This window comes from Phoca vitulina, unplaced genomic scaffold (assembly GCF_004348235.1).
Source record: "Phoca vitulina isolate PV1807 unplaced genomic scaffold, GSC_HSeal_1.0 scaffold6, whole genome shotgun sequence".
NCBI lineage: Eukaryota > Metazoa > Chordata > Mammalia > Carnivora > Phocidae > Phoca > Phoca vitulina.
In genome coordinates this window covers 54,871,569-54,889,020 of record NW_022589709.1, presented here as the reverse complement: position 1 = coordinate 54,889,020, position 17,452 = coordinate 54,871,569, and the positions used below count along the sequence as shown (strand labels likewise).

At 46.2% G+C, this 17,452-nt stretch overlaps 1 protein-coding gene across 2 annotated transcripts in view; it reads left to right on the top strand.

Moving 5' to 3' along the window:
• MAP1B (microtubule associated protein 1B) overlaps positions 1-17,452 on the top strand; it is a 91,968-nt gene that overhangs the window by 58,234 nt on the left and 16,282 nt on the right. Inside the window, exons 1-3 of one of the 2 annotated variants that reach the window (XM_032404247.1) lie at positions 5,812-6,100; positions 9,456-9,538; positions 11,926-12,066. In XM_032404247.1, coding sequence (XP_032260138.1) covers positions 11,935-12,066 — 132 coding nt within the window. In that variant the 5' untranslated portion in view covers positions 5,812-6,100; positions 9,456-9,538; positions 11,926-11,934. Of the gene's footprint in view, positions 1-5,811; positions 6,101-9,455; positions 9,539-11,925; positions 12,067-17,452 lie in introns of those variants that run through there. The other variant, XM_032404246.1, reaches the window with a different exon arrangement.

Genomic DNA, 17,452 nt, shown 5'->3' with positions numbered 1-17,452 from the left:
CTGCCCAATGTCTCATTTTCCTCATCTATAAAATGAGAATAGGGCATTCAGAGGGTTAATGTGCAGATTTAATGCAATAACCCTACACAAAGAACTTAGATCAGTGGCTGACCCAGGGCAGGCATTCAATATATCTTAGCCATTTTTATTATTCATTCCCTTATCAAATATTGATTGAGCTCCTGTGGTGTATCGGACACTACTTCTGACTTAAGCTTTCCAAATGAGACACTGTCAAAACTCCAAGCATCCCCAGTAAACTGTCTTCCTTTCAGGAAAGGGCTGGCATCCCGTCCATGTTTTAATCTCAATGCTAGTTTATGAAGGTAGCACTGAATTTGCCTGAATTAATATCTAAAATTAAACTGTGTCCTCTAAATAATTCACACTTTCTTAGTAAACAGGGAATACAATATCTCTTAAAAGGCCAGGAGAAGACCAGTAAGATTAAAAAACAACCTCCAAAACCTACTCTGATCTCAAGAAGGTGAGGTCTAATTGTTGAACCAAAGGAAAGTGCCATTTTTGAGTTGACTTGTCGGCGAGATTGGCCATCTCATGGTTTAACCGGACGGTTGGCAGGGTATCTGGCATACGGCAGTTATCCCCCAAAGCAGAAAGAATTCCCAAACCTATATCCCGAATGCAGGGAGTACTCTATAATACACTAAGGAAAATGTATCTCAGGCAAATCTTATTTTTAAAAAGTAGGGATTTAGACCACGTAAACTCCTAGAACAATCTGAGAAGCATTGAGGGGCAGTGGCAAGAGTAGAGATCAGGAGTCAGATGGGCTAGACTGAAAACCCAATTTAACAGTTTATTTTATCCCTATCTGTAAAAAAAAGAATAATAATAACAATCTTTGTGATACACTGAGGTAACATGCAAGTAAAAAGATTTCATAAACCACGAAGTGCATCACAAACGAAAGGTGGTGCGGTTAGTAGTCCAGCACCTGTTCCCAAATAGAACTGTCTGCAGTAGGCATAGGAACTGCCTTGGCGGTCGCACAAAAACAACAGCTGCTCACTAGGACAGGTCACTGTTCACCCCCAAGGCCCGTCTTTTTTTTTTTTTTTTTAAAGATAGTGGGGGGCATAGAACTGTCACCGGAGCTCCTTTGGGTCCCCCCATTCTGTGAGATGAGGAAATTCTGATTTTTTATGCCATATAAGTGACAGGTTCTCACAGGCTCATGGGTAGGAGGTTCTCCCCTTGGCTGCTGGACTCCTTGAATCTTAAAGGCAGAAGGCATTTCTTTCTTGTGCATGAGGAGCATAAGTATTTTTCTTTGTCTATAACACGTTTTATTTAGGGAACAGGGCATTGGGACCTCCCACCTTGGCTGTGGCCCAGGAGACCCGGTTCATAGATTTGGAATACCATCCTCAAGGTTTCAGTGCACAAACCCAGAGGAAGGTGCTCTGTAATGGTAAAGTACTAGACAGGTGTGGATCTCTGTTTTTGATGACAGCTGGAGTTGGCTCCCCTGAGAGGTAATACATACCCCTTCGCTGGGTGTTACCCACCCCCCCATCTGTAGCCTTCTAAAATCTGTACCTTGTTGATGAAACAACTTTCAGGTTGTCTTCTTGCCCTTAGCAGGGGCCCACATTGGTGTTGCTGTTTCTCCTTGGGGGCCAGACCTTCATCAACATCGTCCATGGTATTTCTTTCTACTTCTTTCAGCTAGGAGATAAAATAGGGAAAAAGAAAAAAGAGACAAACTTCTTTCTTCCACTGTCTCCCACTTCTAACCCTTGGTAGCCTGGATTCTCATTCCTCTACCTTGAGGCCTTTAGAAAAGGGGGAGAGAGTAGAGGGAAGAGGAGACCCAAGGAGAATGGGATTAAGGAGAATGACCCTGTAAAGAGGATTGAGAAAGAGGGTACAATGAGAACCCTGCAAAAGGGATGAGACCTGTTGCTGCCTGGCGTCCCATTCCCCCACCAGGTCTGTGCCCAGTGTGAGCAGTCCCCCAGCCGTTGGAACAGGAGGGCATGTGAAATGCAAGATGAGCCTCCCTCTGCCACCAGGAGCAAGGCCTGCCTGCCTGTCGCCAAGGCTCAGTCTGCATCTGCGTGCAGGGAACATGGTTAGGACGAGGAGAAGGCCTCGGCGGTCCAGGCGGTTTGGGTTATTTGCTTATCTAGGTGTCTAATGGTCAGGGAAACATAGAGTAGAAGACAGCACAGAACCCAGGAGAAGGATGGGGTGGAAGGACTGGCAAACACATGAAAAACTAAACCAAATGGCAACAAGAAAGAAAAAGAGTTAAGTCCAGGAAATGTAGAGAAAGATCTGTATAGACTCAGGTTCTGTAATAACTAAATTCTGTGCTACACAAAAGATGTCAAAGGTAAAATCTTCAAAAAGCTGTCTAACTCCCAAGCAATGATCAACTTATTTAAATTAAAAAAATCATCTATGAAATCTCCTGAACTTATTTATAATGGAATTCAAGTTCTTGTTCTCTTAAAAAAACACACACTGAACATTTGGAGAGCAATGTGACATGCAGGAACACACATCAGAGAGGAAACACAAGCAGAAACAAACAAGCTTATTCCCAACAGGGAAGAAACGCCATTTCCAGGAAAATCAGGGAAAGGTGGGAGAGAACTGGGCTCTAATTGTGCAGCTGAAACAAAGGGAGTGAGTCTCGGGGTGCGAGTGGGAGGCGGGCGTGCCTGCCGAGGGGCACGGGAGTCAGCGGGCCCTGGCTGCCCAGTGGCTCCCCCAGGCTGCGTGCTCACCTCTTACAATGGAGAGTCCTAAGCATCACAACTTGAAAACCTTTCTTTTGCACAAAGGTGGGTCGGGAAGGTGGATGAGGCTGACAGCTACGTGAGCTGACAAAAGTGAAGGATGAACGAGTTGATTTTGAGGTGTGAGGGCCCCTGGGGAATCAGACTCCTTCCAGCGTTAGGAGTTTGGCTTCCCTGGGGAGGGAAGCTGGGTAGGCTCCTGGTGATGGCTGGCTTTCTGTGGTCTGTGGTGACACTGTGGGACCCTGTAATCAGGAGGTACCGAGCCTCCCAGCACCTCTGTTTCTCTGAGGGCACCTCAGTGGCAGGCGCGGGGAGCTGAGCTGTCTAGCCTGCCTCCTGGGCATGTTCTCCCTCCTGAGGGGATTTCTTTCTCTTTCCAGGCAACGAGGGGGAGGCTTCTGTTAGGACAGGCTCCTGCACTCTCCTGCATCCGCCCCTGAACCCTCACGCTGGGGCATCTGGGAAAGATATGGCTGCTTGTGGCCTCGAAGAAGCACTGTGACCACATGGGCACCTTTTGTCTCTTTCTGTTTTTCTTGCTTAGAAATGATGGGGTGGGATAGAGGGAACACAGGGAGAACCAATAGAGGCTGCTGGGAACGGGTTTCTCTGCTACTTGGAGGCTTCCTGACTTGCTCTTCCCTTGCCTCCCTCTGGGAAGGGAGAGCCCAGGAGCTGTCTTCCCACCAGGCCCGGTTGCAGCCGGGGTTAGTTGTAAGGGATAGAGAAGGAAAGAAGATTCACAAGAATTTTGCTGATGTAGGCGTCTCCTCTCCTTCCATACTAGCTCTGTTTCTCCTCAAACTTCCCCCATCTCTTAGCATATTTGCTTTGTGTTATTATGTGGATTCCTGCAGAAAGGAGGCCTGGATATTCTTCCAAATGAAAAGCTGTTATTAAAAGCTATAGGCAGACCCATTGGTAAATAATTTTTTAGTTCCTGCACTGAGTACCTTTCATTTCTTGATTTCATCCATTTAGCTAAACTTTACCCTGGGGAGTGTTTTTTGGATGTGGGGGTTGGAGGCGAGAGGTTTCCTTTTCGAACATCCACTTGGGTGAGGAGGTATAGTTGGAGAACTCATTGCTTTTATTTTTTCTTTCCTACCTCCCTCCCTGCTTCCCTCCTTCCCTTCTTTCTTTTCCCCCTCCAACGAAAACAGACTTTAACATCAAGGCTTTCTGTGCTTGTGGCCTTTTCTTGATCTCCCACCCCTTACTTTTAGCTAAATAATCCCAGTCCTTCGCCTCAAGCTTTCCCTTTCTGATTCTACAATCTTCTTTAACCCTCTCTAAGTTTCTGCTTCTTCACATTGGAAGTTTTTCTAGTGCTGAATGACTATATCAAATTCTGTGTCCATAAAGAATCCATTCTGGTTTTCACCTGGGGAAGGGGCAGGAGGAGCGAGTGGGTGAAGACTGGGCAGCAGTAGGAGCTGGGGCAGCAAGGGGTGGAGGTAGGCGGGCACCGAGCCCTTGGCCCTGACTCTCCACCCCGGTCACTGGTGCATCTATATCAGTGATTCAGGATCCCCCTCATCTTCATCCTTCCGTACTGAATAGATATCGAGGCTTTCTTTATTCTTTGATTTCCATTTCTAGATTATGTGTGCAAAGTGTTCATTTTCCAGGAGAAGGAAGTTGTGGAAATCAAGTTCTGGATTGTGATCATCCGTGGAAATGGAAATGAAATGTTTATTCTCAAGACATACCAAGTGCTTGCCCTCTTACAGGCGATCTAAAAGGGTTCAGCATCACTAGCGTTTTCATGAAGGGCTTCTCCCATCTCTTAGTGCTTCTCGAACTTTGGCTCTGGCATTCTCTCCCTTGAGCTGGGCTGTTTCATTAAGCAGCTGCCTGTCTGGGCTGGGACCGTTGGGGGTCTTGCTCTGGCCCCAGCCGTGATGGCATCACGTCCTACGCTGCTGTGTTCTGGCACGATGTGTGGGATATGTGTGGGAAAGAAGGGTCAGCTGCATGCAGGAGAGAAGGTTCTGAGTTTTATGGGGATGGTGATGGCTGTGCCTCAGTAGTGGGTGTCATTGAATTCAGTCATGTCATCCTCTTCAGAAACCAGGAAAGAGCCCGTGTGTGTGCACATGTGTGTGTGCATGTCTGTGTGTTTAGATGGATATTAAGCTCTGGGGGGTCTCTTCTCCAACCAATTATATACCTAGAAAATAACATTTTGCTTTCAGAGATTTGAGAGTCATCTGGGTTAGAGTACACCATAAACCACTGAAACAGCCCAATCCTAAAAGACACATAGATTGAAATAATCTGTCAGACTTGGAATAACTGAAAAAAAAAAAAAAAGTCCCAGCAATAACTGAAAAATACAGGCTTATTTGAGTCTCAAAGATAGCCTTTGGGAGCATACAGACAGAGGTCTCATTGTCTGCAAGGACCCTGCTGCTTCAGGGGTTCCCCCGGACCATCCTCTTTTGAATCTAAGGTGGAACAGACTTCTTTTTTTGTCACACAACAGTCCCTGCCCCACTCACCCCAGGATTGAGCCTTCACAATTACACTGAGTTTTGTGGGGAAGCTGTCAAAAGACTTTTTCTTATCAAAGCAGTGAGTGACACAATCGTTCCATCTCAAGCCCCTCCTTTTTGCTTCCCTCCGACCAGTGCTGAGCGGAGTTACCTATTCATCGGGGCTGCCTAATGGTTTCGCTGTGAGCGGTTTCTGGAGAATGCAGACTATAATGGGAGAGAGAAAGGCTGCAACCGGGTTGTCTTTCTTTCCTGGGAACTTCTTTTCTGAAGCAACTGAATGAGGCCTTTGCAGGCGAGGGTGGTGGCCTCCCCTTCAGAATGCCTGGCCTGTTTCCCAGTGTGAAACATTCCCCAAATATGCAACTTTGCAAGCGTCCCAGCCGCCAGAGCCCAGAGCCGCCTGCGGGCCCGGAGAGCTGGCGTTCCCCCCGGGGTGCCGGGGCGGGGGCGCCCCTGCGCTTGCCAGATGCCAGGACGCCCCAGCCCCTAGTTACATCGTCCAGGGAAAGAATCTGTCCAACAGCCTGGCTGTGACAAGAGCTTGAAGCTTCTCTCTCTCTCTCTCTTTAAATCTCCTCCTTCATTTAAATCCAATCCTATAAAAAGGCTTTTGTTGAAGGAGCGGCCATGGCATCGTGGTGCACGGCTGTGTCACCGCTCTCAGTGTGTCCAAAGATGGATAGAAGGAACATCGTTCGTTGAATTCCTGAGCAAACAGGTCTGAAAATTGACTTGGAGGGAGGAGAGGTATACGGCAGTGGTCACGTGGCATTTGTCGTGTCTGCAAGGGATGAAGCCAAAGAGGAAGGGAGTTTCTCGTGGATGGTAAGAAGCCCCCCGCCAGGGAGTGCCTGGGTGGCACTGTCCTTGCTACGTGTCTGGGGAAGGGCCTGCTTGGGCGGGCAGAGCTCGGGCTGCACTGGGCTGGTTGCTTAGAGGTGCATTTGGAAGCTGGGGTTAGCAGGGTCTGGCGCTGCGTCGATCACGTGGGGAAGGAAGGGGCTCTGATTCCTTTACCACCTCTTGCGGAGGGAGCCACTTGCGCCTACCTTGCTCAAGTCTGCTTTTGCGGGTTCCTACAGCATAGAGCCGGGACTGCAGTCCGACCTTGGCGTGATGCTCCCTGAGGCTTTGTGTGTTGAAAACAGTCACATCCAAAGTACCATCAAGGAAATGACCATTCATTTCTCCTTGGCTTAAGCTTTTGCTCCATTTCGTGTCAACTTAGTGCTAGTGAACCTCCCAAACAGTCTTTGTTTCAAGGAGGCCACTGACGAAAGGACCGAGAAAGGGGATGGTTTCCTGTGTTTTGCTGATTGTCATTTTATCATTTCCTTACTCAGTTTGATGCTCTTTTGCTTTAGCTTTAAAGGCATACGGTTGTCAAAAGCAAAACCAGCCATGCCAAAAAACAATGCCCAACAAAGTATAGATTTTGGTATTCATATAAATAAACGCTCTCTCATGGCTTAGTTGAATTATTTTTCTGGAAGCTCAGTCCTTTGTTGGCTTAAGCTCTGTGACATTGTTCTGTTTTGGAGTTTCTTCATTTTCAGGCATTTGGAGTAAATTCTTAATTTCACCCTGTATTGTGTGGGTTTTCTGCCACCTTTGACTTCTTTTGCTTTTTGCCCATATTCTTGTAATGCTTTCTGGCTTCTTGCTTCTTTGAGCACATCCCTGCTGCTATTCCTTTGGATTTTTCCCTAGCTCTCCCTTGGCATTGATTGTCTGCCATGCCTGTTTTTCCAAACCCTAGTCCCAGCAACTAGCCCTGCAGAGCAATGTAGCTGGGGGCTGTGGGGCCAGGTGCACAGGGTCCAAGTCCTGACTCGAACACTCCCTAGTTGCGTGACCTTGAGCTAGTTAGTTCCCTTTTGCAGACTTCATTGTCCTCCACAGTAAGAGAGGACAACACAGTACCTCTGTCATAGAGCTCTTTAGGAGATTCAATGACTTCGTACTGGTGAGGTGCTCAGAACAGTGCCCGACATCATTATGGTTTAGTGTGGGCTTCTTCCATTTCTGATATAGGGTAAATATCAGCTCTTGGGAAAGATCAGACAATGGAGGAGAATGGGCTTGATGATGTGGTGGTGGTATTTCAGCATATTGTTTCTGTGGTACTTCTGGTCCTTCCTGATATAAAGGAAAAAAGCCCTGTGTCCCCTAGACTGGTTCTTTTTTTTTTTTTTAATGTATTTTTTTAAAGATTTTATTTATTCATTTGAGACAAAGAGACACAGAGAGAGAGAGAGAGAGAGACAGAGAGAGAACATGAGCAGGGAGAAAGGCAGAGGGAGAGGGAGAAGCAAGCTTCCCGCTGAGCCAGGAGCCCAATGTGGGGCTCGATCCCAGGACCCTGGGATCATGACCTGGGCCGAAGGCAGACGCTTAACCATCTGAGCCACCCAGGCGCCCCCCCAGACTGGTTCTTGAGATAAAATTCACATTTACAGTTCATCCATCGAGAGTGTATTGTTCAACAGTTTGGGGTATACTATACTATTAATCTTGTTTAAACTCTGGTAAAATATATACAAAACACAAAATTTGCCATTTTAACCCTTTTTAAATGTACAGTTCAGTGGTACTAGTTGCATTTATAATGTTGTACAACATGACCTCTATCTCCACAACTTTTCCTTCACCCCCAACAGAAAGTCTGCCCAGTAAGTAGTAACATCCCAGCCCCTCTCCCTCGGCCTCTGGTAACCTCTGATCTGCTCTCTGACTCTATGAATGAGCCTATTCTAGATATTTCATGTCAGTGGAGTCATACAGTATGTGTTCTTTGGTGTAGGCTTATTTCACTCAGCATCCTTTTTTCAAGGTTCACGCGTGTTGTTGCACGTATCAGAACTCCATTCCTTTTTATGCCTGGGGAATATTCCATTGTGTGGCTATACCCTATTTTGTTTATCCCGTCATCCATCGGTGGATATTTGGGTTGTCTCCTCCTTTTAGCTATTGTAGTAACGCTACGGTGGACCTTGGCTTACAAGCATCTGGTCAAGTCCCTGCTTTCAATCTACTGAGGAGTGGAAGTGCTAGGCCATATAGTAATTCTATTTTAGCTTTTTGAAGAACTGGCAGCTATTTTCCTGGAAAGCTCATTCTGTCCTCTGGTATTCCTCTCCTCAGATCCTGTTCCATTTTTGTCTTGTCGCCCGAGTTTCCCTGTACTTCCAAGCAGCAGACATGTTCTTGTCCCCTCTGACCACGTGTCTCCCCTCCACGCGTCTGGGAAACAGCCCACTTCTCTCTTCCTCCTGAACTGGCCGAGCATATCTTGCTCACTCTGGCCCCTCATGCACCCAGTCATTTTTCGTCTAATTGTCCAAGGAAGGGGAGTTTACATAGGTCATCCACAGGCCTCAGTCTACTTCGTCTGGGGGTGATTTCAGCCACTCAGATGCCCCTAAAACGTTTTACTTGAAGGTGTGGGAAATCAGGGATGTGGAGCCAAAGACCCTGCAGGATTGCAGCCCTCCTTAGACACGCTCCTTCGCCCCCACAACACCTTGCCTTTTTTTTCTGCATCAACTTCGCTTGTCTTTACGGGCGATTTGGCCACTCTCTCCGGCGGGAGAGTTGTTCTCCACTCTTCATTTGCTCACAGCTTCTCCATTTTTCTCTGAGCAAGTGAATTAATTAACAAATACTCCAGCAGACTGTAAGCCCGCCTCAGACAGCCATTCTGGTTGTTGGGTAATTGTTAGCCAGGCTTTCTGGATGTCATTCATTTCACAATCAAGCTTCTAATTAATCTCAGCACCATTCTCACCAGAAGAAAGGCTGATGCGGGGAAACATCCCCGATTACCATGAGAAAGGAAATGTCAAGAGCCCCGTTGAGTTTTCCTGGCATCCACCCCTCGTCTCAGATGAAAACTGCCATTAAGGCGCGCAGAGAGGCCGCCTGGCGAGCAGGCCTGAAAACTCGTGCACTGCGAGAGCATGAGGAGCCCCGGACACCCGGACCCCGCTCCGGGAGGAACCTGCAGGCTCTGCGCTCTCATTTCACAACACCGATTGTGTTTCCCAAGATAGCGTGGAGAACCCCCGTGCTGTGTGCCCATCAGGGCGGGGGAGGTCTGCTGTCCCTGAAGCCAGTGGGACAGTGTCAGTCGGGAAAAACTAAAGGTCTCCCTTTTTTGTCTGTGTTTTTGTGTCCACAGGACAAAAGATCCTTCATCACCGAAGTGACGTTTTAGAAACAGTGGTCCTGATCAACCCCTCAGATGAAGCAGTCAGCACTGAGGTAAGCATCTGGCCCCGCGGTGTCACACAGTGGACAGAGACCGCCTGACTGGGAGGGCAGGGGCAGGCCCGGTGGGGCAGGAGAAGGACACGGAGAGAGAAGTTCTGGATCCAGGGACACACCCTTACCCAGCGGCCGGTTCTCTACCTCAGTGCCACCCCAGACTGCCCTTCCCGGTAAGGACAAAGTGGAAGATGCTAGGCAGAACTGTGATTGATATTTTATACAGGCAAGGGAATCTGAAATCTTGGGTATTTATGGAGGGTGTGCTGCTGGGTGGTGTCTGGCTGGGACGTAGCAGGGGAAATAGACCACAAGCCCTCAGGCCAGGACATTTAGGACACAAATTTGGAGAAAAATGGTATCGCAGAGGCAAGCTCCCTTCAGAGCCATTTGGCTTACCCCCTATAATCCCCACTGAAAGGCAGGCTAGCCTGGCGATCAGGAGCATGGCCTTGGGTCCCAGACTCCCTGGATTCTGCCACTTTTTAGCTGGTAGCCTGGGGCAAATTATTTATGGTCTTTTTGTCCCCATTTCTACCTTTGTGACATGGAGATCACAACAGTGCTTCTAATGTGATTAGAAGTGTCAAATGCTTAAAACAGCACATAGCGTGGAACCACTGAAATATAAATGTTGGTTGTTCTTATTAATATTATTATTACTGTCATTTGAAATTATTGCCAAAAAAGAATAACTGGGTATTTTAGAGACTACAGTTAGATAAGAGCTTGGCTGAAGCCAAGAATCCCTGGCCCCCCAGGCAGGAGGAATGGCTGTAGCTCCGTTTTCCTCTTCTTTTATTGCAGGTTAGCACCTTTGAGATTGAGTGCTTCTTGGACATTAACGTTGCCACAGTCCCTGGGGGGCCTTCATTATCTACAACATCTCCTCTGCGCATGCTTTGAGCCTCTTTCTAAAATTGAGATACAATTCACATACCATAAAATCCATCTTTTAAAGTGTGTAATTCATTGGTTTTTAGTATATGCACAAAGTTGTGTGCCTATCATCACTCTCTGTTCCAAAACATGTCCACCACCCCTTAAAAACCCCAAGCCATTAGCCAATGCTCCCCATTCCTCCCAGTTGCTGGCAACTTCTAATCTACCTTTTGCCTCTGTGGATTTGCCTATTCTGAGTATTTTGGATAACGGAATCATACTCTAGGTGGTTTTTGTGTCTGGCTTAGTTCACTCAGCATGATGTTTTCAAGAGTCATCCACCCTGTAGCATGCATCAGTACTTCATTCCTTTTTTATGACTGAATACTATTCCATTGTGTGGATGCACCACAGTTTGTTTATCCAGTCGTCAGTTGATGGACACTGGGTCGCTTCCACTTTTTGGCAGTCATTGTGTAGCCTGTTGTGATCCCACTTCCATCTGCCCCAGATCAGCAGGACCTCTTTGACAATCCATGAAGGCACAAGGCTGAGGCAAATGGGGGGCTAGCAGTCTCACTGTGATTAACAGAATCAGGAAGTAAAGACAACTTGAAATGGAAAAAGAAAAATAAAGAATTTCCTGAAGGAATCCAGGCTTGCTTGTGGAGCAGAAGGGGCTGGAACAATTATTTCGGTCTATGTGTGTTTCCTTGATTAGAACTCGAGGTTCTTGGGGGCCATGCGTCATGTCCTGTTTACTTTTGTATCCCTCCTTGGTGTCTAGCATGATGCCTGGCAGTGAATTTGTGCTGAACTAAACTGTGCTCAGAACGAATACCTTGGTGCTTGGAGCAGTGTTTCTGCTGAAGGACAGGCTGGCTTCCTGCCACTTAAAGAACAGAGAGTTCTTTCGTGAAAACCATTTACAATTCTATTTAAAAGATTCCCACTTGGGAAAAAAAAAGAAAAAGATTCCCATTTGGGGCAGCCTTTTGTTTCTGTTCAATGTCAGGCACCTTGCTGATCCCACTGGAGACGGTGTTTGGAGCTGAGCAATTGCTGGATGGCTTGGAAGGAAAGGGGTCCTGTAAGGGAGGGGCTGACTAGGGACCCTCGCTGGAAACCTGTGCTTCCTGAGGCAGCAGTCAGGGGAGCTGGACTGTACTTGGTGACTCAGCCTGTGAGACATCCCTAAGTCTCACAGAGCGTGCGCTGCTAGCAGACACAGCTGTGGAGACTGCTGTGCGAAAGACAAGGGGACTAGGGGGAGAAGGTCAATCACCACTACTGGTTTGGCCGTCTCGAACATGGAAGATGGCATTCATGGGCCAGTTGACCAGATGACCACAGTTGTTGGCTCTGTCCACCTCCCCGGGGGAAATGAATGAGTTTGGTTGGTGATGGGTGTCAAGCCCTACAAGGGCTAGCCCTGTCCTGCGAGTGGGATGGCGGGCAGTGTTGCACGTGGCTCATGTTCTGCCCCCTGTGCTTTGTTTCAGGTGCGCTTGATGATCACGGATGCTGCCCGACACAAGCTGCTCGTGCTGACCGGGCAGTGCTTTGAAAATACCGGAGAGCTCATTCTCCAGTCCGGCTCTTTCTCCTTCCAGAACTTCATAGAGATTTTCACCGATCAAGAGGTGGGCTCCTGTCTGGAAATAGCTAAGCTTTACAGCTGCTTGGTTATGGTTGTAGCCTGAGGCTCCACTTTGAAAGCATGGGATGGGGTTAGGAGAAGGGGAGGGAATGTCACACCTCCTTTGAAATAAGCACAACTGCACGATCCAACATACTGTAGTTCTACGACTCATCACCAAAAGAATTCGGGGCAGCCATCTATAATGAACTTGAACCATTCTTGTTGTGCCGGAGATGGAGGTAGAGGGGGATTGGAACAGTCAGTATTTTAGAGATGGCAAAAATAATGGAGAGACTTGAAATGACAGAGCCCAGAAGAAAACCCAGGTGTCCTCTTTTCTGAAAGAGTACTCCAACGATGTCTTGGTCTTTTGGTAGGATTGAACTGCCCTGATCTCTTTTAGTATTTGTCTTTTTTTTTTTTTAAAGATTTTTATTTATTTTTTGGCAGAGAGAGAGAGACAGCGAGAGAGGGAACACAAGCAGGGGGAGTGGGAGAGGGAGAAGCAGGCTTCCCTGCCGAGCAAGGAACCCAATGCGGGACTCGATCCCAGGACCCTGGGATCATGACCTGAGCCGAAGGCAGACGCTAAACAGCTGAGCCACCTAGGCGCCCCTCTTTCAGTATTTGTACTTACTTTTCCTGGTCTAATTATTTCTGACTGCTCTTACTGTTAATGCCTGGTCCTGATGTTTGAACTTGGGCTGCTTGAACAGCCCAACAAAGAGAAGGCTCAAGAAAGGGCAGCAGGTAGGAAAATGGAACACATCCATGCCCCCCAGAAAAAAGATGGTTAAAGTAGCTGGATTGAACCTGGGTCATTACTATTTCTAATGAACATATCTTATTCACTGATGATACATGTGAGGTGTTGAATATTATATGACATTAGTGGTATTTGGTAAAATCAGATTGAAGAGTCTAATTTGGTTATTTCTGCTTGAGAATCTATCCTGGCTGAGAAAATTCCCTTTCCAAAACAACATGCCTCTTTCATTTTGTTTATTTGTTTAGTAGTTAGACTATTCAGGGCCATCAGCTTGGCGGGTTGGGGCCTGCCCACGGCGGATCACAGGTTTCTACGTGGAGGGGTTGAGGGATGCGTGCATAGGAGGAGTCTCCGTGTCCACTTGAAGCCCTGAGAACTTCCTGAGTTGGTGGCCTCTCAGCCTCCCGAGTGGCAAAGGGCCATCTGTCTTTCTGCATTTAAGCTTCCTTAGCCCTGGGCTTCACAGAGAGGTCTCTGTACCTGTCATCGCTGGCGAGAGCTGTAAATAAACCTCCCAGCTTTGTTTGGCTTGCGTGGAGGCTTTGCGAAAACTCTGGCTAGGTGACCTAACAGTGTTTCACTCTCCACCCACTGGGGGAAATAAAAAACAGGGAAAAGAAACATTTCACTTAGCGTTTAAAGCCCCCACTTTTAGAAGGTGTGATGTCAGCTGGGTCCTGAGGCAGATAGCCCTGGCTCCCCACAGCAGGAAGGGGCCCCAGGGTACACTCACAGCGGGTACCATCTTTACCACTTCAAAACGAATGAAGGCTTTTGTCCCTCTTTCTCCAGAGTTTGTCATCTGCCTACCTCCAAGGTTACAAGAGTTCAGCCTGCATGATTGGAAATCACTGGACTAGACCAATGGTCACCAGCCTTTTAGAGCCATGATTGCCTACTGTGGTCTTGGAAAAAGGGTTTGAATACAGAATGACTCAGTAACAAAGGGACCTTAAAGGTCATTGGTGTTTAGTTTTGTTCCTTTTATCCAGTCCTTGATATATGCTAGACACTCCAGGGAAACCAGAAACACCATTTAGGAAAGACAAAATGATGCATTTTTAAAAATAAAAATAGATAAAAATAAGTGGACTGAGAAGTACAATTACCAACACATTTTGAGCTTCAGGTTGTGGGAGTCTTAGTCATTGGAGGTCAACTACATAACCAGAACTTAACAGATAGAAGAGTCATCTGGCTAACCCATTCCTTCCTGAAATCTGAGGATGGTGAAATCACATCTCCTGGGACAGTTTTCAGTCTCTCTGTTAGAAAGTTTTTCCTTCTTTGTCTCATTGTATCTTTAAGGAAGGAATGTGCTCCCTTTCCCACTTGATGATATCTCAGACACCCTTCACCAACACTGCCAGTTGTGTTTTTCCTTCAGATTAATTATTTTCAGTTCTGCACACTGTTCTTTGTAAAAGAAGATAGTAAAAGTTCCTTACGTTCTCTGGTCACTCTCCTTTAAACCTGTTGGCAGGAAAGGGATGACATGGGTATGGCAGAAAGTGAGAAGCTGTCTTGGTCATGTTTTAGTGCCTTGGTGTTATCAGACAATTAGATACATGAGTCAAGGGCTCAAGGAACCAAGAGCTGGGCTGGAAACATGTGGGAGCAGATGAAGTAATCTAGAGAGAGAAGTGTATTGAAGAGCAAGGGGCTCAGGTCTAGCATTTAGAGGTTATGTCCAAGGACAAGGAGCCAGCAATTTCAGTTTGTCTGTTTGGTTTTGGTCTAGTTTCTTTAAAATGTCATGACTCATATGGGATACCATACTCCAGGAGTCACTAACCAGGTTAGGACTTCTAACCTGACTTCTGTAGTTTTTAATACAATCTTCTATTAAGAAAGTCTAAAAGTAACTTTTGACCATCAACATCCATAATTAAATGTCAGTGGGGAGGGGATGCAGGCTTTGAGGAGTGCTATAATTTACAAAAGTTGGGGCTCACTTTAAGAAAAAGAAAATAAAATTATCAGTACACAGTTAAGTACAGGGCTCTGGGAGGGGACCATGCCAGTGAGGAGCCTTGAAGTTTAAGCTTCTTTAGCTTTATGATAAATCCATTTGCCTGTCAACTAAAATCCCTGAGTCTTTTCCATGAATACTGTTGTTAAGCCACATCTCCCAATCCTTTGCTTTATCCCACTGGTTTATTGGACCTTACATTTATCCCTTTAGTATGCCATCCTGTTAAGAGTTGATTTAGCCATCATCATCCCAATGTCAAGAGCTTTCGTGAATGTTTTAATTCTGCCATCCCACGTTTTGCTCTGCCTCCCATTTTCATGCCACCGACAGATTTGATAAGCATGTCTTTACCATTTTTATCCAAGTCAGTGCTCCACAGGACATAAATGGGCCCTGAGGCATCCCATCACAGACTTCCGTCCAGGATGACACTAAGCAACAGGATTTATATGACTGGCTACGAATCCACCTCATTCTGCTATCACACTGTTCAGAGATCTTATTAAACGTCTTGCTAAAACCCAGAGATACACTGTCCACTGTATTTCCGCATCAGTCAAGCAACTAACCTAATTAAAAAAGGAAATCTAGTTAGAGCAGGCTGTGGTTTAGAAAGTCAAATCTTATTTCATTATCTGCAGTAAAGTCATTTATTTCCCATATCTTCCTTCCTCTTCCAGTATGCCTGCATTTAATTAGAATTTTAACATTTTTAACAAAAAAGACTATCTTTGCCCCAAGCAATATTTCTTCCAGTCGTTTCTCTCATCTGTATTCGTAAGAACAAGGGAAGGGTAGCAATCAGTGTGCTTGAGAAGTATTCGCAGGCTCATGGTCACTTCCAAAGCAGCCACTCCAGGAGGACAGTACATATTGAATTGGCCAAGTTTAATGAACATTTCTGGAGCTGATGATGTATTAGGGAAACACACATGACGATACAGAGATACAGAGGCTGTGTTTCCTCCTATTCAGGAACTTTTACTACAATGGTCTATACTAAGTACCATTTACTATGAGGATAATTTCCAAACTCTTTTAGAGGAAGACTCTGTTTCCAAGTCTGAGATGTACTCACAAGTTTCCTTGCCACTGCTAACGTTGTTGGCTCCTCCTCATTGCTCTCATCTCTGCGTTGCATAAGCACAGATTGAGTGGGTGCTCTTCAGACTTGGTCTTTGGCCTGAGGCACTCACTCCAGCGTGCGTGTTGGTGCGCGGGTCTGGAAGCTGGCCCGGGGAACTGGGGGGTTGGGATGCAGGGGCTTTTTTTCCCACTGTGTAGCTCCAAGACTGTGGCGATCATGCCTCCTATTCCCTCTCTCCTTCGTGAAGGCCTCTCTGTAGCTCTGCTCTCTGCATTCCTGCCTCATCATGCCCAGTACGCTGCGGCTTTTGCAGAGACCAGATTTTCCCTTTCTGAAAGAAACCTGTGTGGTGCTGACTTTTTTCTCTGCTTTCCCTTGTACTCCATAGTTTTCTATTCACCAGGCTCTCTGCTGGTTTTCAGTACCCTTGACTTCCTTAAAATTCTGTGCAAACTTGCTTTCTTTTGGGGTCACATTTCCTTTATTTCATAGAAACTTCCCAGCTGGAAGTGACAAGATGCAAAGTAGGGAGGTATTCCTCAAGTTCTTCTTTTTTTTTTTTTTTAACCTTCTCCTTGAACTTGGTGATTCAATCCCCTCTACACACAGCTGGCTCATACCCTTAGTTGCCACAGCCCTCAGGGTGGAATTTTAAAAATTGAAATGAACTAAACTTAATTTTGAAATTTCACTATTAAAGACTCAGCATTTTAGTTTTCCTAGATTTCTCCTCTAAAATGTATTATAAAGCATGAATAGTGTGTATGTACTTGGTGTGAAAATGAGGATGGAGAGAGCCCTAATTGTGCTACAGTAATGGTGATGAGGGCCTATGCTAATTATTGGACGACAGACCCTATTTGGTGCTCCTGTTTGCTTTGGTCAGCAGATAATTTGAGCAGAGGCTGCCCCAGATGTGCTTTTTCAGTTTTCTTACCTTCTAAAATAGTTGATTCTTCTCCCTTTCATAGGAAATTGTTAAGTCTGAGGAAAACGGCAAAGTCAAAGACTTCTTATTTTGCTATTTTGTGACCCTTCACATAAAATGTAGGATAAGTACACTTAACAAAACAAAAGTGGAGATGTTACTACAATCTAATGTAGGAAAATCCATCTATAAATTACGCATCTACACCACATACACTAGTTGCCTTGGAATGTTAGTGTCCAGGAGGTTGGTGTGAGACAGAGGAAACCATTCTAATACTGGAAGGTGAGAGTTCAGACCTGCTGGCTCAGGGATGCCTAGACCAAGTGAAGTCTTTGCTTTCCCTTTCATCGTTAACCATCAAAGACACAGAGCTCTTTCCCCTTGAAACTCTGGGCTGATTTATGAGCTTTGCTGCAACTGATAGAAGACTGGAGTTGATGACACGATTCTCCCTCACTGTTTACTAAGCCAAGACCATGAAATATATGGCCATAATATGGAGTGAGAAAGAAAACAGCACTTTCATTAAACACTGGTCTCTGTTTTGGTCACGATTTGCTCTTCTGCATTCCCATCCTATGGTCCCATCCTATGCATTGAAAAAGTTTGCAGCCAAATTTGGTCT